The following is a 23,613-nucleotide window of genomic DNA, read 5'->3' on the forward strand; positions in this document are numbered from 1 at the left end:
CAAGGTTAAGTGGCACAGTAGTATATAAAAAAGCTGTGTTGATTTGTAGCCCCCAGATAAGTATCAAAGAAATGGAGCCAAAGCAATAATGACCCTGATAAATGTAATGAGCCTTTCATACCAGGCCCGTAAGTAGCACTTCTCAAGTAGCAGTGGTCAATAGGTGGAAGGTACATACATGTACTGTACAGGGAGAGAAATGGTGCCACCTTTTAGTTACAGGATGGAAAATTATGCATATCTATCAGCCCCAAACTATCCCAGGAAGCAGCCATATCACTGACACGGAAGACTTATGGCAAATGTATTTGCAAGGGGAAAAAAACAGGCCAAGTCATCAAGGGTGTCAACATTCTGTATTTGCTAGATCCAGGAATGAAGCACAAGCCAGGAATCCTTAAGGGGACATGTAAGACACACAATGCCTGTCTGCCACTGCCACAGGTGTTCTGCTGCAAATTATGCACAGTAGATTATAAAAAAAATTCATTTCAGTAGTCATTAACAATTTCTGTTACTGCCAAGGAAACGTAGTGCTGCACGAGTCTTTTTCTTCCACCAGTATCACAGGTACAAAAGCCCAAATGAGGCAAATCTGAGTTGAAACACACATTAATGGGGAATCACCATTCCTTGCTGGAAAAAGAAGGAAACATCCTTTTCCAAATCCAGTCATGGACCATAATGAAACAAAAGCCTTCAGATCCTTTCTGGCTTTGAGGTAAAAGTCTTTGCCCCCTGCTTTCTCCAAATCATTCTGAACTTTGCTGAATCTTGCATTCTCCTAGAGAAGCAGATCACAGCTCATTCATTGGAGACAATATAGAGTACTAATGACAGTTTTGGAATAAGAAAATTGGAGATACTGACAAACTTGCCAAAAAAGCAGAACAGTGGAAAACAGCTGTGCTTACTGACTATGCCAGTTCTGGCCACTAGTGGTTTAAATAGAGAGGCTTGTGTGTATATTTGACATTATCCTTCAGCAAAGGGTGTCCGACCGGCATGGGTTTTTTGCACCACTTGGGGCCCCTCCTCCAGATGGGCTTTGCAGATCTAATGGACCAGCGGGTCAGATACCTGTCAAAATAACACAAACACATTTCAGTTTGAGACTGATCACTGAGAAGAGGTTCCAGCTGAAGCAGGAGCAGTCACTGTAGACTTTGCCTCCCCACGTGCCTCTTTATTAAAAGGAATAATGGTGAGCAGAGCTCCCTCAATTCAGAAGGGACCACTGGAAAGGAATTTTTGTTTGTTTTGGAACTTCTAAGCTGCAGCTCTGTACTGAACCCACTGGCACCTGCTTGACTTCCGTGTCACAAAACAAATCAGGTGTAGTCTCCAGGCTGCTGGCAAGTTGTCCACCTGTAGCTAAAGTGGAGTGCCAAATCCCTTCATTGCAACTAATTCCAAGACTGAATGCATCCAGCCTCTATGGGAGGTGTTATTTCAATAGCCAGCCTCAATAAGGTAAACTAATGACAAAGTCTAAACTCCATGAGAAATAAAGTCTCTAAAAAGGGATTCGTTTACTTTCAGAGGATAATCAGTTATTTCTTCTGCATGGGATGGGTTTCTGGCCTAGTCTTGTATTTTCATATGTCCAAATTTGCTTTAGTATTCTCTGTACAATACCATTGCAGCTTGTTGGTGCAGAAAGTCAGAACCTACAATGTAAGAGGTACTAGAACGGAATTATCTTCACAACTACAAATCTCTGTGAAGACCAACGTCTGGCAAATATCCTCTGCTTTTTACCATTTGAAGTTTTAGACTTGGCTTTGCAAACAGGCGGGGGATTTCAGATCTAGAATCAGTTACTGGAAATCTTACCCTGTGGCTGGGTGGCCTGGAGTTTTGTTAGGCTTTAAATCTTTTGCTACCAGTAGAGAGGGGAATAGAGGTCCTTAGAGAAAGAGGAGTCTTTTCAGACAATAAAGATCCAAAGTAAAACGCTAGCATAATCTGCACAAACAATGCTCCAACAAATTAGAATTTGGAACAGACTGATAAACTTTGTCCAGCGATGTTTGCATGCCTCCGTTGAGTAATCCCATGGTCTTAATGTAACCTCAATCAGTCATCCTCTCCCCAAACAGCTTTGTTACCTTTTATTTGCATTGTGCAAACTTGAGATATTAAGAACTTTGGACAGAGACCATGTAATGCATTTGTTTGAAGGCATCTGGCACATTCCTGAGAACTATAAAGAAAGCTTGCAATGCCAGGCAGCTACAGACTGTATAACAGCAGCCCATTTTCCTAGCACTTCTCTTCCTCAGCAATCCTGAACAGCACAAATTGAAAAATTAATTGCATCTGGAGGTTCCTGCCACTGAAATGGAGCCACTCCCAAAATGCTTTGCTTTTGCTTTGAGGAGTTTATGATAGTTAAGACACCTAGAAGCAACAGCAGGAGGGATTTGGGAGACAGCGTAGAGCAAGATCTAGCCACTTGTTCTCCTATGCGTGCATTAAATTAGTCCCTTTTGACCTTTAATGTTATGCTAGTGCATTAGTGGAATCCCTTACATAACAACATCAGGACAGGAAGTAGGAGAGACCCTCCTGTCTCTAATTTCACATGCAAGGGGAGTTCAGAGAGTCCAAACACAGGTCCCCGGTTCGGAATCTGGCAAAGAACCATGGCAAGGCAGAAGCAGCTGTAGGGGTATTTGACGGGCACGTGGGGCTAGGTCCTTCTTTTCACATTCCCCTTGCTGCAGGGGGAGGTCTGTAGCACAAGTTTTGATATCGCAAGACTGCACTTATAGCAAAGGAGGAAAAAAATCCCAAATTGTTTTAATGCATCAGTGTGCCAAGTGCAGTTCTGGTCACGTGTCCACACGCTTACGGGAAAGTGCTCCCGTGATAATAAATGATCTCACTGGGAGAGAAGTGTATGTGTGAATGTGAGATACGCATCAATGCTGTGTGCAGGTTTAGACAGACAGTGGCTTTTTAAGAAATCCCTCTGTTTCTGTGTGGGGGCTGGAAGTGCACACCCCAATTCTGCATAGGAAGGAGGATTTAGTAATGGCCTGATTTTAAAGCTTTTGTTGTTTCTCTTTTGAGCAGGTCTAATCCAGCCCTCTGGTCCAGGCTTTTGGCTTCCTTTGGGGACTGCAGGCTGGGGCTTTTCATTGTTAGCTGAAACAGACATTTGGACGCTTTCCCTTCCTGGAGCACATTTGCTTTTAGCGCTTTTAATACTTGCTTTGTCCCGAACTCAAACTTGTCCTATTTTGTTTGCTGCCTCTTTTTTTTTTTTTTTACCTTGATTCAGCAGTGGCAAAAGCCTGATGCCTGGGAGCAGTCAGTCTACAAAGTTCCTTTTCCTCTTTGACTAACTCCAGTTCCTACTGTTTCACAGACAGATTTTTTTTTTTTGCTGAGAGTAAAAACAATCCACAGAACTCACACATGAGAGTTTCAAAGCCCAGCACACAGGACTTTTCTGCAAACTCTGCTGAGCATGTAAGGTAGCGTACCCCCTTTTCTAGCCAAGTCACCCAACTTTCCATTGTATCCAACCACACGGTTTGTCTTGGGGAGTTTTTCCAATAACCTACAAACACACACTGGCAGATGGTCTGAATTTTCTCAACCAGTTGAGGGTTGTCAGGACAGAGCCTCCATGTGGATGCCAAATGCAGCTGGTCCACAGTCTCCTAACCTGTTATCTCAGTGTGCAGAGCTCTCTCTCTGGACAAAGGGGGACAGAACTGCCAGTCTCGGGGATTGGCAACTCACCTTGGGGCTCAGCTTGCCCCCTTGCGTATGGTACTATCTTGGTCAACAACCAGAATCCCTAGACTCCAGCTGCACGAATGAGTAGTTTGGATAAAGCATGACGGGAATCCTGGTGGGATTTCCCCGATGGGAAAAGGCAAGATATAAACAGGATGGAAACAACTGTGGTTAGTCACCTGCAGTCATTACAATTGCCTAAAATCTCTGTGGCACGTGGAAGTCCGTTTTTATGGATTTTATTCAGTGAGCAGGAGGGCCCCAAAGCCTTCCCACTCGGAGGCTGCCACTTAACGCCTAGGAGTAGGCACAGGGCTTCGATGTGCTGGGTAAGGGAAATGACCTACCCATGGGGCAACTGCAGTCCTGCAGGCAGCCCAAGCAAAGGCCATGTTGGTACAGTTCAAGGCTGAACTTCTGAACCCTCACTGAACTTTTTCAGTCTGGCTTTTGTTTGCATTAAGAGCAGAAGGCAGAGGGCTACAGACTGCAGGAAGCACTCGATCAAAGTGCTGGCAAGACTGCCTCCTCCCTGCCACATCCCTTCCCATGACACCTCTTGGCTTTGCTCACCTGCAGCCGCTCTGGCTCTTTGCTTTTGAATTCACATGCTATGCACAGCACAGTTTCCATGCAGATGAGAGAAACCACATGCTGCTGGAGTGAAATGCTGATAGCAGTGAAATCAGATTCTGCTCCCAGGGACAAGAGGTGTCCACAGAGCCTAAGAACTTTGTAATTCATGAGGAGTTCATATGGAACCTGCCTCTTTCCTAACACATAGCAACTTCTTCAGTTCGGGTGATGGAAGAGGAACTGACTTAGATATTATCTGTGCCAAGTTCTGTTCTTCCAGTAGGAAGCTGAAAATGGAGTGGCAGCTGAGCACTCAAAATCAAGTACTCCATAATCTACAGCACCTCTTGCTGACAGAGCCCAGGCTTAGGGAACCTGTGACATCCCTTAGTCCTTTTGGAAGGGGAACAACATCACAGTGTTGTGCTTTAACCTTGGACCTGCCAGAAGAAAATGAGTGCTATATTCACATTAAGAGAGCATCTAAGTGCTGGCCTGAACTCAGTGACTGTTCTGGATAGAGTGTTAGCCCACAATATCCATGCGACAACTTCCATGCTGGAAAGAAAACTGCTGAGCTATTCAGGTTTCCATTCCTGAAAGCAAGCACAGAATTTTGACCTGCAGCTGCTGTGCTTGACCATTTCCCAAATGGTTCTGGTGTGTGGTGGCCTGCACACACATGAATCTGGAATATAAGAACAGTCTGTCACTCTGCACAGTGCTGATGAAATCCCTGAGAATTTCCTCGGCCTCATGGGCTAGTGAAAATATTTTGTTTCTGCAGCACTTAACTGGAACATGCCAGGCTGGAGCACAAATGGATGCAGAAATAACAGCAGGAAGTTATGAAAGGGAGAATTCAGGTTGAGGATGAGGGAACAAGCCTTGGCTGCAAGACAAATTTGCTTGTGGAATCATCCCTTGGAAACAGTGAAAGCCCCAGACTGCACCAAACATGAGAAAATGAATGTAGGGAGTAATTCTGCATTGATGGGGGGTAAACTTCATTGGTTTTCCATGTCCAAGTTCTGCAGGCAAATGATACGGAAGAGAAGGGGATGAGAGTAGACTCAAAAGTTTATGGATGATGTGGATACTCCAATGGCCATATTTCTTCAAAAGCACCCATAGCTAGTAAAGCAGTTAAATGATAACATTCATGAGCTATCGCTGTCAAAAACAAATCAGGCAGAAAGCAAAAAGGCAAAGAACTAAAGTCCAAAAAATGAGAAATATCATGGTAAGTTTCACTGGGACAGTGTCCCAACTGCAGGGGGTAGAAGAGAGAGCTGTGGAATGCTCACCAGTTGAATTCTGACCATAAGGTGTTCTCACCTACCACCCCAGGACCACACAGCTTGGCTCAAACTGGCATTTCACTTTCACATTATACCTTCTTCTGCAGTTCCCAATCTCCTCCTCTACATTCCATTACATCCTGGATGGGTGATCCCATACTGTGCTAGACAGTTGGATGACCAAGAACAAGGCGCGATCTGCAGGCCACTACTTCCCAAAGCATTCTGCTCTTCCTCTCGCATTCCAGTAGTAGAAACAGGATCAGGAGATGGGGTGGGTAGGGGGAAGCCAGCTGCCAAGTGACCCAGTGCAAAGCAGGGAAATTCTTACCTCTCTGCAGAGAAATCTGGGGCATGTAGGAGGGAATGTCCAACGTTTGTACAATGAAGACAATAAAACCACTTCAGAAAATAGAGCAGGGATTCTGCTTTTTGGAAAACGTAATTGAGTAAGCACCGGAAGAGCACCTTCTGGAGGGGCAGAGCAGGCAGAGGCATTCTGGATGATAAATCCACACTTCACATCACTAGATCAACGGCAGGGCAGTACCCCTGACCTTTGTTAAAATAAGATAGTTTGCTGACAGTTCCATAAGGTGGCATGTTACATTTTAATCTCAGCTAGGTGATAGCCAGTGCATGCCAGATACTTTGTATTTGAAGCAGGCTCACTTTAAACAGGGTGACCGTGACATAGGCCAAACATTCTGGCCAAGATAGCCACAAGTGCAGCCAAGGAAAAGCTGAGGAGCAGCTTTTCTGGTGCTCTCAAAAGTATACATTAACACTCCTCAGCTCTTCTTTATGTACTTCCTTAGCACCTTTGCCCAGGAGCCACAGAGCTCCTCCTATGCAGCTGGCCGGTACATCATCTCAGGGGCAAAGAGCAGAGACAAAGCAGTTTTTCATCAGGCTGGTTTGTCCCTTTTTCGGCAGCAGATGAAGCTGCTCTCAAAAATACTGACACAACCTTGGAAGAAGCCTGGCCAAAGGGAACATCAGCCAGAACTTTGCAAGACTGGAGAAAAATGAAAGGGACTGCTCATCCAAATGAAGTAATCTGCCAGACTTCTGCCAGGCAGGGGTTGCTGCTCTGAGTCTACGGAACATCCACAGAGTCTACATGCAGAAAGTGAATGCTCAAGTCTGTATTATGATAGAGGTGCTGGGCTCTGACTCCCACTTCCAAGTTACACTCCCCACAATGAATCTCCTTCAATCTCAGGTGGTGTGAATAGAATCAGTCCCTAAGGTTATCTTGGGCTTTCATCTTGGTCCTGTCACTCTAGCAGCTGATGGTATAGTCTAATGTCAAGAGCTCTTCCATCAGCAAAAACTTTTCAGCTCAGCGTAAGATTTTCTGTCCCCAGATAGTAGGAATTCTCATAGAAGTATGTGGGGCAACATCTGGAGTAGACAGTGACTTCTTAGAAGTCCCTCCTTTAAAAAAGTGAAAGATTTCTCAATTCAGAATGAAGAGTTAGACAACAGACTGCTTACAGGGGGGCAATGAGAGGAATTTTAGGGCAGAAGGGGTGAGCACACAGAAGTAGAATCATAGAATCTAATATTAAGGTTGGAAAAGACCTCTAAGATCATCGAGTCCAACCGTCAACCCAACACCACCATGCCCACTACACCATGTCCCTAAGCGCCTCATCTACGCGTCTTTTAAATACTTCCAGGGATGGTGACTCAACCACTTCCCTGGGCAGCCTGTTCCAAGGCCTGACCACTCTTTCAGTAAAGAAATTTCTCCTAATGTCCAATCTAAACCTCCCTTGGCGCAACTTCAGGCCATTTCCTCTCGTCCTATCGCTAGTTACTTGGGAGAAGAGACCAATCCCCACCTCGCTAAGATAAAACTCAGAGAAATGCTGTCCTTCACCAGGGCAAAGCTTATTGTAACAGTCTTGAGACGGATTATATGCCTCTATGATGCTCTGTCTATTCTTTTCATCTTGAATCCTCCTATTTTAGAACAGTACAGCAGGAACTGTCTTCTGTATGCAAGGCTTTCTTCCATGTGCAGTGCAAGCTCCTGATGGCAAGAGAATAAGTGCAGATGAGCGAGGGGGAGAGACAGCAGGAACAGAGGACATGTGACTGGGAATGGACTAAATTCTCAGTATACTGGATACTACTAGCCCACCTGTGAGAACTATCCATCTCAGTTTGCAGCCCTGACACAAGTTTGTCTCCGTCTTTGTTTGCTGGCTTGTTTCCCCATGACTACCTTCTTTTGAACAAGGAGGACCAGATGCTGCAGAGCCACGCAAGTGATGCCTCTTTCAGCTCTGCAAGCATCAGTGCACAGCAATGGGCAAGCTGCTGTGCCAGGAACCCTGGTTCCTTCACAGATCAGGTTAAAAGACCCTCAAGCAGCTGGTGGCAATTCAATAGCTCCAGCATCTACAACATGGGCACTTCAGCCTGCTCCTGAAGTGTGGCTGGTGAGTGTTATTTTGGAGGGGATGGGGTGCAGAAGAGCGTATTTCAACACAACAGTCAGAGTAGACCCACTGGCAGAGCACGGAAAAAGCCATCACTGCAGGCAGAGCTGGGGAGCACAAGGGCTGGTTAAACTGATATTAAGGAAGGTACATTACTTGTGTTCCTGTCTTGGAAGAGCTTTAACAAAGGGCCCAAGCGTATTATGGGGCACCTCAGTTTTTCCTCATTGGCATTCCCAGGGCTACAGTAGCAGTGCAAAAAGGCACTGTTACCTCTTATTTAAGCAGAGAGGTGAAGATGACTAGAACAGGCAATACAGTGATCTCAAGAAGAGCTGAAGCTCAAGGATTTGGAAAATATATCACTTAACTGTGCAATGTACTGCCTGCTATGATAGGATCTCTGTACATCATGGACTGACACTTAAAAACCCAGCAGACACAAACGCAGTGAAAGGACAGGCTGAGTTAGGTGCGCAGCCCTGATGTTACACCAGACAGGATTAGAGGATGACCTGGTCATGTTCTCATGGCACTGAACAAGGCAGCTTGTTCCACTCAAAAGTCCCAGCCCAATTCTGCCCCTGTCCTCCCCTGCCAGCTCACTTGCATTTGGCAGCACCAGTGGTTGAGTGCTTCCCAAATTACTACGGACTTACAGAAAGGTTTAGAAACAAGTACAGAGGCAAAGACAAGGTAAGCTTGGACAAGTCATTTATGTGGGAAACTTGGTAATAGCTCTGGCTTCCTTCCCAAAATAAGTACTGGCTGAATGTCTTCAGCATGTGGGTACCCTTCAGTCCTCCCTTCAGGCTAGAGGAAGGAAGCAATTTATATCTCATGACTTATGTGGTGCCATCTACTGTTCCAGAGAGCAATGCAGGAAGCGCAGGTGCGGGTATGCACAGTCAAAACTCTCACAGAACCGCAATGGCCAAGATTTTGCAAGGCTCCAATATGCAGAGCTTTCCCCTTCCAGCAGGCTGAGAAGACAATATCGTGAGGGACCAAGGGAGCACTCCTAAAGTACCCCTGCAGCCTTATGCTGGCTCTGGGACTCACTTGGTTACTTCCAGCCCCACCGCCGAAACTTTCAACCCAATTTCTTGATCCCATTCTCTTATCTTCACCCAGACCCCAAAGCCTGCCTATTTCAATGCTGTTCCATCTCCTCAGCAACAGCTCTGCTCTCTTTTTCTAAACTCTGCTTCCACCCTGCTTGCTACGTTCCCTTGCTGGGAGATAAAAAACAAGGGTGGTGTAGGGAGGGACTAGCAATGCAATAGGGAGGGCTTGGATACTAATCTCCAATTTAAATCTCTTAATTTTAGAGGTGTAGCACACCTACTTGCATATAGAATGTATCTGGAGGTATCCATTCTTTGTTCTCACTAAAAGTCTATGGAACAATTTATAAGAGTCGAGGCATTAGATCTGGAGTCCTGGTGTGATTCCAGCAAGATACAGGATTTACCATTTCCTGTCTCAACCTGCTATGCGGGGTTGCTATGTGAATGCTAACTAGATAATGTGCTCCACCCCACAACTGCTAGATAGACACAGCTACTAAAGAATCCCGAAGACTTGTACGGCACAGGAAAGAAGAGGTTTTCAGAGTTGAAGTATCTGATGGCTACAGGGCTGCATCAAATGGAGAGTCCTCTAATCTGATCCTCACTGATACCCAGTGTGCAGCCTGCCAGTATCCACGGGACATTTCTAAGAGCTCAAATCTCCGCTGCAGAGAGTCAGACCTGAAATGCAGGAGTCTCTGGCTGCCCCCAGCCCTGCAGCCTAAGCTCTCCCAGCAACAGCCCCATGGCCTCTGGTAACCCCACGCTTGCTAATGCGAGGTTCATAAACCGCTCTGACATCCCCATGGAAACAGAGTGTGAGGTCATAAACAGGGGATTAGCACCTCCGAGTGCCCAGCACAGCACAGGAGGCGGCCGCAGGCTTCCCCTTCGCCCACCAAAGGCCAGGGGCCATTCAGGCTGGGGAGGGGGAAGAGAGCCTGTTGCACAGGAAGGGCAGGCGGAGGTTAAATCGCTGACTGGGGGAAACGGGGATGGGGCAGAGGGGAACAGGCTTGTGATGGGCCCTTGCTGGCTGCTCAGCCCCCCACTCACTGCTAGTACCCCTCCTGGGCACCCTCCTGCTGTTGGAGGCCAGGCACTAAAAGCCTAGGAGAGAAGGGATGACTCAGCCTGGAGAAAAGAAGGCTCAGGGAGGGTCTTACCAATGTTTATAAATACCTGAAGGGAGGGAGTAAAGAAGACGGGACCAGGTTCTTCCCAGTGGTGCCCAGTGACAGGACAAGAGGCAATGGGCACAAACTGAAACACAAGAAATTCTGTCTGAATGTAAGAAAACACTGTCTCACTATGAGGGTGGTTCTTTGGAACAAGCTGCCCAGAGAAACTGTGGAAGGTCCATCCTTGGAGATATTCAAAACCTGACTGGACATAGTCCTGAGTAACCTGCTCTAGGTGACCCTGCTTGAGCAGGAGGCTTGGACTAGACGATCTCCAAAGGCCCCTTCCAACCTCAACTACTCTCTGATGCTGTGACTCCATCCCTGTGGCATCCTCCTGTGACTGCCCTACTGAGTGTTAGTGATGAGGAAGTGAGTGCAGCTGAGGAAGGGAGGGCAGACTAACATGCATGGCAGTTTTAATCCTCTGTGGATAAATGGTTTGAATGAGATGTGGTTTGTCCTTAGAAGACTGACAAGAGAATATTGTGACAGCCCTTCCTTCTCCAAAATGCTATGGGTACTCTTTATGAGCCCTGTTGCCTGAGGCATGATTTACCCAGTTATAAGGAACTGCTTTTCCTCTTCCAATCTGTTCCTGAAAAAAAGACATGTGGAAAGACAAGACTATTCACCTGTTAAGCTTGGGTTTCTTGGGAATATGCCCTTCAGGAAGTGGAGGCCTGTGGTTTGGCAACAAACCTGAAACAGAAAAAGAAAGGCGTGAGAATATTTTGCAGTGCCTCCTTGCCTCTATAGCATCCAGAAGTTACATTACACCTCGTAATCCAGGCAATCCAGATCCCTACTGGGACAGCACAGCAAAAACTCAAGTATAGCAGAAAGGGTATTTTATCTTTAGTCATTGCTGAACCTGCACCCCAGCCAAAGAGAAGCTAGGAGGTTCTGCTTGGTAGAGAGAGGAAATACACACCAAAGACACAGCCACTTGGGCTCATTGAAGAGGCTTTTTGAGAGGGCATAGGGCACTGGTCTCCAATCAGATTCTATCTCCAGGATGAAAATCTGACTATTAAAATTCTCAGTCCATTTAACTTGGATATAACTCAGGTACCAGGCATAAAGATCAGCACAACACTCTGACTGTGTCAACCTGGGTCCCACTCTCAGAGTAAAGCAAAAAGTCTTCACATGGCAGATGGTAGACAGGTGCGTGTTATTAACAAGGTAGGTCAAGCTTTTGCTAAATCAAGTAATTTCAGAAGCTGGTATTTAATCATTAGTTACTAGAGACTGAGCCACTTCCCAGATCTTTCTGCAACAGTAGACTCATCTACAGGGATAAATGTCTGCTGCCAAGGCAGAAGCCAAGACACATAGAAAGCGAACAAGTAGTCTCTGGTCCATCATCCTGTCCCAGCACTTGGACCATAACGAGTTTGCTGGGTGACTGGACAATGACATCTCATTGACCTATACTAGTTGGGTGGGAGACCCCTCTCAAGGGGTTCTGTGGGTACCCCACAGTAAGGGGTTGTCTTAGGAGGAGGCTAGGTACCTGCACGGTGAGCCATCTGCACACAGACAGCAATCTTCTTGTGCTCCTCCAAACAGAGGCCTGTGATCCTTCGTGGCAGCATCCCTCCATCAGAACGGATAAACTGACTCAGCAGCAAGACATCCTGAGAGAGCAAGAGAAGGGCAAAACCAACAGTGCTACAGCTACTTCAATTGCTGTGATTCTTAGGTGTTGTGCTGACCCTCATGCTGTGTACAGAACTCAAAACAAAGCAAAACAAAACAATGATTCCTTCCTACGCATTTTGGCTGCAGCCTGACAAGAAGTGGCTTTTGCTTGCCGTCACTCCGCCTGCCAGCTTAGCTCAGTAAGGTCACTCAGATGGTCTGAGTCTTCCCCTGACTTCACTAGTGTAAACACATGATGTCAGCTGCAATCCTTGCTACTTCACTGTCACTTGCTCCAAGATTCTGGCTAAGATAAAGTGTCCTAGGTACTCAGGCACAGTTACACAAGACCTACAGATGGATAGTGTTTACACAACTTGAAATGCTGCTATCACAGCTGCTATCCTAAAGGTCACAGATATGTTAGATCACCTCTGGCCCCCTCCTTGTTCCCTCAGAGCAGGATTGTTCTCTGCTATCTACTCCTCAAACTTTTATCCAGTTTCCCATGGTGGAACTTCCCTCATGTCTCTCTGGAGGGCTGGGGAGCAGGGAAATGATCCAAGATCTCGCATGAAGAAGCTTTTTGTAAGAAAAGAACGTGTGCTGATGAGAAAGACCTACTAGGATAAATTGGTGCCTTCATTCCTTTGACTGTGCGTGTATGAGGTGGAGCTGTTACAGCCATGCTGCGTGGAAGGAGCACTCGGAGCATACCGAGGGTTCATCCGTGATACAAGAATCATTCAGATTACACTGCTGTTGACCTTTCCAATTAAGAGCTCTAGAAACGTAAAGCACTCTTAACAAAAACAAAATTAAAGGGATCTCTAGGATCAGATAGTATCACAGAGCTGGAATGACAAATTTTTAAACACAGCAGCAACAGCTGTTGCACGAGTGTCCCATTAACTGTACACAGTACAACAGCCCAGTATTTAAATACATGCTCTCCATTTCCACACACAGCACCACTGCAAATGTACCCCTCAGACCAATATAGGCAGGTACCCTTGACATGCTGACGCCAGTATAAGTTGGCCCAAAGGGCCTCTGGAGACTCTCTGCTTGTTTTTTCTGTTGATGGACTTGTTGCTAGTTGAGAGTTTACTTCTCCACTGCTGTTATAAACATGTTAATAGTTGAGGTAGCTGGACCACATGGAGGCTGCCGGAAGGCTGCAAGGGACCTGCCAGCGAGCACCCTGACAGAACGAGAATTCAAACCAGGTACATCAGCACTTCACACCCGCCATGTCCCCATGTCTACGGCAACAGATGAGAACAAAGAGTGCTTGTTGCTTTTCACATTGGGTGATCCGGACTCTGCCTGTTGTTCACAGATTCGCAGACCTGCTCCCATCCCCCTATCTTTGCTCTTTTACAAAGAGCTCCCTGGAGCATTCCTAGCTTCGTTTACTGCCCTTGCAAAAGCAAACAATCACAAGTGGATATAAAATGAACATTCAGAAAACCTAGCTATCTAGGAATTATACATCCACTCCACTGCACAAGACCAGCTCAGCCCTGAAGGGGACTGCTGGAATTCAGTATGGCTTTCTGGTAATGACCAATTCTGACAGATGCTGTCATACAAGTGTTGCAGTCAAAATTTAGAGGTTTTTTGTTTGTTTTGGGTTTTTGTGGTTTGTTTTTGTCCTTCCCCCTCCCCGCCTTCAATCCCACCCTCACTACTATTATCATGACGCACAATTTCCCTCTTCCCTTATCTGGCTTCCTTTCTACCTCCACTTGTCTACAATGAATGTGTTCAGACTGATTTTCATATCCAGCTCCTTTGAAAACACGGCAGGTTAGGCAACTTGTCACTGACACAAAATGACATCAACCACCATACCGAGTGATGTTGTATCCAAAGAACAAGAAAAGCACAGCTGAGCAACTAGCAGCAAGCTCCTGAGAGGCCATCTATGGTTAAAACGGAAGTGAAGTGTCCTCAGCCCAGCTAACCCATGGCCTTGCCAATGAGAACAGTAACCAGGGGACCAGTTGGTGCCAGCTGCGTTGGTGGAAACTGGACGGAGGCCAGCCAAACAGTCCAAGGGCACTGACTTTCGGCCACTCCTGAAATGCACTGGATTGGATTCAGGAAACTAGAGCAAGACTCCATCCCCTTTTTTCCTCTCCTTTAGCCATCCAGTTCTCCAAATCACCAACAGCTCAATTTGCCATTTAGCACAAACATATCACTTCCCTAAGTGAAAACGGGCTATTCAGCTCCAAGTGTCTAGAAAGCGAAAAACTTTCTAGACTTTTCAACTAGCCTGCTACATTACTCTGTGGGGAAGAAGAAAAAAGGAGCTGATGGCAAGTTTGAGACTGTTCCAGTCTTTGCAGCCGTGAAAGCCTAAGTAGGCCACAGGCTCTTGTGAAGGGTGTGTGTGGTCCAAGTGATTTCTCATATTACCACCACGCCTCATGGAGTCACAGGCTTGTTATCAAGTGTTTCCATTCAAAGGGGGGAGGTGGGAAGCAAAGTCTTTCTTTTTAGCCCTGTGGAAAAAATCAGGAAAATCCGTTCTCTGTTATCATCTCTGACCAACAGTGTCACCAACTGACCAACACCCTTGTGTGGCTGTCATTTCTTAACTGAAATCATCTATGTCTGAGCCGCTGCAGCTCCAAATTACACTCACGCCGTTCAGCTTAAAATGCTGCACACTCGACAGAAGGTTTGTCCATTTCTGAAGATCCGCACAGCTAACAGGCCAGGTGCCTCTCCCAGAGTACTCGCACAGATGCATCTTACCACAGGGAGAAAGCAGACAGGTACAGCCAACTTTATGGGGCAGCTGTGGAGGGAAGCGAACAAGCATGTGGAGCAGTCAAAGAAAAAAATATGTCTGGCAAGTTCTCATGGTGCCGTCATGTTCCATGAAATTCACATTTTGTGCTAGTGGACAGCCAAGCCTGTAACCACGGATTTACTTTAATCACTGGACAGCTCCCACGAGGCTGGACCCAGATTCCCACCCCTGTAATCTGCAGGATTTGATGAAAACAACTTGGATTGAATTAATCTAGGGCTAATAGGCAAAGCTTGCAGTTTGGTTTCCCCTAATTGCTGCCAAAGCAAGATGACATATTTACTGCCTACTCAGACTAATGATGTTTGAAGTGGATAAGGGGGAAAACAAAAAACAAGTTTAGCCTTCACCTTTAAAAGGGCTGGATAAACTTGCTAAATGAAACACTATGTACAGCACGTTCTTGTGAATGGATGGCAACCAAAACGCAGAGGCATCTCTGCATTTTAATATCTGCAGACACTTTGAAAAGCAGGATCCTTGACTAGTTACATGTGATTCATTAAAACCTTCATTTACCGCACAAAGAGTTCTGTCTGTGTAGCCAAATTACTACTGGGCTGTATCAGACAAGTCTGCCAGTCATTACTTCCAGTTATACAAGAGTCTAGTTTCTCCTTTCTCCCTTATTCCTGGGAGCTGTACACCATTCTCCAGTCATTTCGTAACAGGATTGCAGGTTTCAATCCAGTTGCATCCTGACAACGATCAAAATAATTTTTTATCTCCAATGGATATGAAAAAAATCAACTGAGGTCTCAGTTTCAATGGACAGACACACACAGACCACAAGCTGTGGGAATTTATACGTTAGGCTCTGTTATCCTGAGCCTTAGCAGAGACTAAGGACTGAACTGGCAAAGACAACTACAGCCCTCCACACCACAGCTGAGGCAGGTTGGAATCATGATCTGCTAGTGCTCACAATGCCTGTTCAGTTGATTAATAACTTTGGAGACATTGGTCCCCCAGTTCTCTGACAGCCAAAGTAACTCATTATGCCACTACTTTAGACTGTGCTGGTTGCACATGACAAAAGGGAAGTCCTATGAGGTCATATTACTCAGCTCCCTCAGGGGCTAATTCAACGCTTCCCTTTTCATAGTGCCTCATTCAGTCCAATTACAAGCGTCCCAAGCAAAAAAGCTCACACTTTCCCTTCTGTGCAGCTGACTGATCTCAGCTTATCAATCTCAAAGGAACCACTGTGATCCATCTATTCTGATCTCTTACCAAGCACACATTATAAGTTATGCTGTATGAACTAGGCTATCTCTCTAACAAAAATAGCTGTCCTCAATTTACAGACTTTTAGGACAATTAACCACCAGTGAGTAAATTGTGCCACTAATTACTCACACAGTTAAATGCCTGCACTTTATTATTTAAGCATTTCAAGATTCTGTTACTCATCACTGCTGCAGCAAAGAAAAATAGCAGAGAGTGCTTTTGTGCAGAAAAGGGAGATTTTATTCACCTTAGAAACCTGAAAATCCATGACTGGTACAAAGCATTGAATAAGGAACTTAGAGGTGGTCTACTCCAGAACTTAAATTTCTCCTAGTTCTCATCAGTCCCACAGAGGAATGCTTCTAAATACTGAAGTAAGAACCTTCTACAATTCTGAAATACCAGTTCACACTGCCCTCTTTAGCTTTTTGTCCAGGTTCTCCTCTGCTCTATAGCAGGAGTACTGATACATATACGCCAGATGCATATGCATTCAAAAACTACATGACAGCCAGGATGGACATGTTCCTAGTTTGTCTCTTGGGACCACAATTTCTTAGGAACAATCTCAGCAATGATTCTCAAGACTCCGGCTGCAGGATCTCTCCTCACATTTGGTTTTCTCTTGCCTCCATACTGAACAATAGAAATCAGGATTTAAGAATCAAACTGAACTGAAGCGTGGAAGAAAACTCGTAATCTTAGTTCACTCTTCAAACACACCTAAGACTCATGCTTTACATTGTCTGTTGGGACCAACAGCCTACTTCTAATCCCGGAACTCTACAGCATCACATTGTCTAAAACTGCTTCTTTGGTTCTTGGTAGCACTGTTATCTCTACGTGCAACAGAGTCTTCTACCACAGACAACTGTAGAAAGTGAGTCTACATAATAATTTCCAAGATTGAATCCGCTCCCATGGCTCATTTCATCCCTGAGCATCCGTTTATAGTTTCTCTGGAGCTGTTAATGTATGACTTGCGGAATGCTTTCTGGGAATCTGTAGAATTACCCAGCTTAATGATGCTGTTGACTCCTTGCATTTAGAAATCACATAAAACTATATTAACCTTAAGAAAGTATTTTCCAGTGTAAGTGATTGGTCTGTTTTGATCACAACACAATTCAGCAACCATGAAGAAAAAAAGAGTTGCAAGAAATCACTGCATTCAAACATGGGCAGCACAAAACAAACGTGATCTGTTTTTGTAGTACTTTCCATACCTTAATGGTATTTGCAATTTCTCCTAATTTATTATCATCTGCAAATTCATTGTATTTTTAGCTTTCCCAGATTGTTGGAAAACCAGACCAGAGAACACTAAATACCTCCCTCCCCCAACTTATTTCACTGTTTAATATTGCATCCAGCCTGAGTCAGAATCACTGACAACACTCAGGTCCCAGAAACTTAATTTCTGCAATACAGGCTTTGAAACATACTAAACTGATATTTCATTTACAGCTCACATCTGTTGTTTCACCTGGCTGGAGTAATTGAAAGTATTTTGTCTGGCACTATTTCTGTACTCATATTCTTCATAATTCATGAGTCATAATTAGTCCTATCCAACAGGTTATTTGTTTTTACTCCTAGCTGATACCATTTTACTTGGAATTTGCAACGTTTGATTTACCAAGTGGTAATCATCAGCATCATTCTCCTTCCTCTCTCAACTACTTAGTATTTCACTTGCTATTTTCAAACCATTTGGTGATTCCTTAGGTTTTTTTTCACGCTTTAAAAAACATCCTGCAAGTGAAGTAATATATTTGTTAGCTAATTTCCTTAAGATCTTGGGGCTACATGCAATCCAGGCCTGCTAATTCAATGCTTAAGTTATTTCTGTACCTGTTTTTTCCTGTTGTTTTACATTTGCAAGTTTGACATTACTACCTAGATATTAAAACATAATTTTTCTTTTCTGTGTGTGCTAGGATTGCATGCGAGCAACTTGGTCATTCTGCAGCCAACATGGCTTTCAGTCCCCTTCTCTCATTAATGGACTTTCTTCCTCACAAAGATTTCTTTTCTTCCAGATGCATTTGTATCTCTCTCACCCTAATCCTATTGACATTAAGTTATTCTGAGTTTTCTGTTGCCTTATCTTAGTAACAGCATGTTCCTGTCTGGTTTTTTTCTTTTCTAATTCCAGTACTGGGTTTTTAGCTTGCAAGGGGGCACTTAGTCCTTTTGTAAACGCTGTGTTTGAATGACCTCTTGTAAAGTTACATTCTGCATTTTCTACCTCATACTTCTCATTCTGAAGTGTTCTTGACTGTTGCGCTTTTGTTTTAAAGCATTACAGCATTTCCCTCCCATCTTCTACATTCAGTGTTAGTAATCCTCTCATTAGTTAATAAACTTCTCATTAGCATTTCCTGCAACAAGCTTGAATGAAACCTATTTTTTCTGTTGCAAGGGATGTAAACACGTATGCTCTCCTTCATACCCATCAAGAGTTTTAAAAGTTATATAAAACAGTTGTTACCTTAGCGGACAATGAGCAATGAGAAATTGTAGTGCTTGAAGACATATAATTGCTCTAGTCAAGTCTTTTGGTGTCTCTGGAGTTAGAACAGACCTGAATCGATTGACTAAATGTTGCAATCCAGTTTGATTCAGTGCAATGCTGAAAGGCAGCTGGGCACAAAAGAGATATATGGCCTTCTCAGATCAGATGGCCATGTGTATAATTCCAAACCTCCTATTTGATAGGAGCTCATCCTTCTTTTTCCCAGTAACACCATCAGCCAATGCAAACAATTACTATGCAGGAAGCTCTGGTTACACCCAGGAGAAGCAGAGATGGAGTTAACTATCTTTACTACACCCAGCAAAAGACAAGAGGGGCAGGTTGTACAGTATGTAGATCTGAGAGCAATATTTATCTAGCTATGAGGATGGGGGAACACTCCTTCATTAAACTTACCACATAATCGTACTTATGCTTCAGGTCCCAGCGACAAATGGGACACTGGCCAGAGGGGTTTGGAGGAGTTGGTGTTTCAGCAGCCTCTATAATTCTCCCTTCAATCTAGGAAACAATTCAGAGGATATAATTATCAGGCATAGTTTAGGCCTCTACCTGCACCTGTGACTTAAGGAATACTTTTCTTCAAGTCCACAACATGTTGACCAGTATTACGCAGACGTAAGGGGAACAGTATCTGCATTATTCAACTTGCTTATGTATAGACATACCAAGCACTTTGGATATACACGAACTGTGGGGAAAAGAACAAACTCAAGGGGCATAGAGAACCATTTGGTAAATTCTTGTATATGTTCTGCTAAATGTAAGTTAGTTCACAGTTAGCATGAAGTTCTCACATTCACCTGAATTCCATTTATTGCAGTACTCTTTTGAACCACTATACCTTGAAATTGTAGTGGCCCTTTAGCCAAAAGCTTTAAAACACGTTTTTTCTGGCAATACAAGAATGTCACAGAATAGCAGATGCATGTTGTGGACCAAAACATGCAGGGGCTTGCTAGTATACATCACCAACAGAGAAAATTCTGAGCAAAAGTTATATTTATGAAAGGACTGTTAGGAGATGTCTGTGGGTTTCAGTTTTTTTGTTTGGTTGGTTTTGTTTTTTTTTTTTTTTTTTAAATACATCAATATTTTATCCAGTTTAATTCCCTGAACAATTTCTTTAGGAGATCATTTTATAAACTTTTCTATGTCACTACAAAGTGGTGACATCTAACACTCAAGTTTTCTCAAAAGTAACATGCAAAGAGATGTAGAATGTGTCTGTGGGAAGAACTTGAAAAATTTGTTTTCTAAATGTAGTTATGTTAGGAATATGAAGCCTACATGTGCACTTGTCTTTTTTTGAGGACTTACGAATAGAAGCAAGAGCTATCTCAAATTGCAGCTGAACGGACAGAAAAGACAATAAAACTAAGCCATTTTTTTCTCCAAAATATTTTGGAAGTTTCCTCTGGTCAAATTAAGATTAAAACCAGATTTTGAACACCAACTGACAGCCTCAAATAGCACAAGCACTAGAGAGTTTAAAAAGAAATCCTGGGTGGAATGCAATGTTACTTTTAAGAAAAAAAGCTGACTGATTAGACTGAAATGTCAGGTTCTGTGCCTGAAAACCTGGGAAGAGAAAAGCATGACATTTTCTGTAAGTGTGCATGGAACACTGGCATCCAGCCGAACTGTCAGAACTATTTTATACCATGGATTTCTTATCTAGTGATGACAAAATGGAAACAGGGAAGTTATTTGAAGTTCAAGCATCTCAGTACCTCAAAGAGAGAGAGAATAATGTCATTTTTTAAGTAAGATTCCTTTCCCCACAAGTAGAACAGTCAAAACAAAAAACTAACTGTGATTATAAAATATAGGCCATATATAATATAAAATTTAATTTCCTATTCATTGGTAAAGTTATTTTCTGGGAAGCCGGTGTATCTGGTCCTTATTCTTGCCAGTCTGGCCTCAGACTGTACTTTGACTGTAATCCATCTTGGAAGTTAATAAAGATTCAGAATGCTATGTCAATATCAATTTTTCTTGAGATAAATTTCAGTGTACGGTTTTTGGCAATTATCCTCAACTACTGAGGACTTTCATATTGTTAACCCACTCAGTTATTATTCTTCTGTTAGAGAACTAAGAAGGAATATAGGAGCTCTACATTCTTAATATGCTGATGAAATCCAGATTTCTCTGGGATTTGTTCATCTGGTTCATGTCAAACACTTCCTTCAAAACTGATAAAAGCAAGGACACATAGAAAGATGGATTCAGAAAAGACTGACATAGAGTTGGTAGGATAAATGGAGTGACCAGAAGATATGCTGAGAAACATATCAGTCCTTTAGTTGGTCAATTTACACCGTTTGTTACAAGATTTTCCTCACCTAGGGGCACTGATGGATCCTAGATTGATGCTAGGATATTATAGAGGAGAAATATCCAAATCTCCCTCATGCTTTTACAATGGCCAGGAAGAATTATTTTTCTAAAGGGCTCTGCTACTGTAATATATACCTTTTCTACTTCAAGCCTCAGTTAATGTATTGGAACTTTGTGATTATAATTTACATCCCCTTTGAAACTGACTGAGTGCGAAGTACAGCACCACGGCGTTACTCCTGTTTGCTCTCTCACTTCGAGAGGAGCCGGTTCCAGGTGATGCCTGCTCTGCTGGGAGGATGCTGTGCTGGCCACGCAGCGGGGGTGTCCTCTGAAATTCATAAACTTTTACCTCTGGAGGCAGGAGAAAATTCTGCCATTCTGGGTAGGACACACTGTGTGTGTCGTGTTGGTGTGCAGACTACCTCCTTGCTTTGGTTAAAACAACTTCAGGGCATGCTTGCAAGCTCTTCTCTTCAGGTCTACGGGGAAAGATTAGTTGTCTGGTACTTGAAGAGAAGAAAAAGAGACTTTCCATCACACCTACTGTTACACCTTAAACTTATTTTTGTTGACGGTCTTCGACATCTTGCTAACTGCCATATTCTATTTGATATTATACATCTAAAATATAAGTAACCTGCTCCACTCAGGTTTCAAACATGACAATGTCCACTAATACAAATACGACAAGAAGGAAACTCAAACTTTCAAAGGCATGAAAAACCAGATTTTGTCTGTTTCATTAGGAAGCAAAAAAGTCTGTCCCCTCCTTATTATTTATGTATGTATAGATTAGCATTTAGTGCACTGTCTTCTAGCTATTCCCAAATAATTGCTACTCCACTCTCCTCGTTGTATTTACACATTTCAAAATATCTGTGCTACCTGTCTCCAGCCAAGGCATAGATTGCTACTGGCATATGTAACATGAGCAAAATAATACAATCTCCTTTCCCCCCCAGTAATTTCAGTGCTTCTTCTAAAAAGTTACAATTCTCTTGATAAAGTGCAACAGATCAGACGGTGTTAAGTAAAATTCTAATTCTACTGCTTTGGTCTTTTCCTTCCTCTCTTAAACTGTAGCTGAGAAAATGCTCTTCTTTATCAATTACTTCAGAACTTCTGTTTTATTTTCAGGAGCAGTTTTCCTTTAGTATTTAAAGTATTCCTTTGACAATACCCCTTTCACTGAAAATTTTTTCTTACCAAAGGCATTACAAGATGTAAGCTTTGTATCACCTGTAGTCACTATGGCACACAGTGATCAACAAACACAACACAGATGAAAGGCAAGCGACGTGCGTGGCACAGAGCCATCCTGGGATGCCACATCACGTTGCCAGCCCAGGATGAAGTGACAAAGCCACTGGGCAAACCTCCTTCGTGCCTGCCCACACTCAAGACGATGCTAAGTGTCACTACTTTATGAAACGAATCCATCTGAAGAACTGCCTCTTGCATTTTGGGTCCCAAATGCCTCTGGTCAGGGCTTCCAACTTTACCAGAGCTGCAGCGATGGGTTTGGTGCTCACGTGTGTCTCTGACAAGAGGCACCCGTCACCAGCAACGATCCTGACCTTCGGCAGCCAAACCCTCCATCCGGCTTACCTGCAACCGCAATGCACTCCTACCTTGGTTTTGCCTTCACACCCTGGGATGTGTTTCAGGCAGAGAAGCTACCCTTTTGCCCTTTTTTTTTCTTTGGGGCGGGGGGGGGAGAGGAGGGGGGGAGAGGCGGACACACACACAACGGGAGACTGAAGGAGAGACAAGCTGCGGCAAGGGCAGCTACTGAGGAAAAGGGGTGCAGGGACTTACTGTGGTCGTGTTGCCTTCAGTCACCTCCACGACTGCAAAAAAAGAGATGGGAGGACAAAATGAGATTCATTCCGCCTAAAAGAAACAGTATTTTTTGCGGGAGAGGGTGAAACACAGTGAATGCAAGCGTCTCTCCCGACGCCGGTGAGGCAACGGGGCGCGGGGCAGCCCCTGGACTCACCCTCCCGGAGGGCTCGGGCCGGCGGCGAGGCCCAACCGTTTCCGAAGAGGCCGGTGAACAACCGCCTCAACCCCCCGCGCAACAGGCTGGGCGCCGCCATCTTGCCGTCGCCGGCGCTGCCGTCACTCCCGCTTCCGCCGGCGAGAAGGCGGGCTCTGCCGGCGCCATTTTGATGCGCGTCTCTCCCACGCCCCTGTCACCTGAGGGGAAGGAGGAGACGGGAGGCTGTTATTTGCGTACCCAACATCTTCACCCTGGGGTGGTTTTCCTTATTTTTTAGTTTGTTTGTCTGTTTGTTTTAAGTTTTTTTGTTGTTGTTGTTTTGGGGTTTTTTTGAGCTTGTATCAGCTTGGGGTGGAGGTGAATCTAGAAGTAGTGCTGGCTTTGTGTTATGGAGGCCTGAGCTACACTCCTGCCACAGCTTCTGAGTCTCTCCTGGCTGTCCAGTGAGAGGAAGAGCAAGGGGTGGTTTAGCTTAAACTATGTGGTGGAGAGGCTCCTCTGTTTGGATGGGCTCTGAGGTGACTTCCGCATTAGTGGGTGTTTCAAGCCAGCTGTGGGGTGCAGGGAAGGGACTTGTTTCAAATCTGCCTGTTTCAGATCTGTATCTGCCAGGGATGCTGAAGTCAGTGCATGTTCCTGCACTGGCTCGTGTAATTCGACAGGTGAAGATTTGAAGCAGCAT

General features: G+C 44.4%; 1 protein-coding gene across 3 annotated transcripts; it reads right to left on the reverse strand.

Annotated features, from left to right (window-relative positions):
- Window positions 1-337: 337 nt before the first annotated feature.
- On the reverse strand, window positions 338-23,098 carry MRPS18A (mitochondrial ribosomal protein S18A). 3 transcript variants are annotated; one of them, XR_012673115.1, is made up of 7 exons: window positions 22,929-23,098; window positions 22,748-22,779; window positions 18,977-19,081; window positions 11,857-11,980; window positions 10,973-11,039; window positions 7,481-7,671; window positions 1,008-1,080 (listed from the first exon to the last, which is right to left on the reverse strand). XR_012673115.1 is itself a non-coding variant. In XM_075146748.1 (6 exons), exons 1-6 carry the CDS (start codon window positions 23,026-23,028, stop codon window positions 936-938), a joined length of 573 nt encoding a protein of 190 aa, XP_075002849.1. In that variant the 5' UTR covers window positions 23,029-23,097; the 3' UTR covers window positions 338-935. The 3 variants fall into 3 exon arrangements, 2 of the variants coding, with proteins under 2 accessions (XP_075002849.1, XP_075002850.1); XM_075146748.1 differs by lacking the exon at window positions 7,481-7,671 and having other exon boundaries at window positions 338-1,080; window positions 22,929-23,097; XM_075146749.1 differs by lacking the exons at window positions 7,481-7,671; window positions 18,977-19,081 and having other exon boundaries at window positions 338-1,080; window positions 22,929-23,065.
- Between the last annotated feature and the right edge of the window lie 515 nt (window positions 23,099-23,613).

Source organism: Calonectris borealis, chromosome 3, assembly GCF_964195595.1.
Source record: "Calonectris borealis chromosome 3, bCalBor7.hap1.2, whole genome shotgun sequence".
In the NCBI taxonomy this organism is placed as follows: domain Eukaryota; kingdom Metazoa; phylum Chordata; class Aves; order Procellariiformes; family Procellariidae; genus Calonectris; species Calonectris borealis.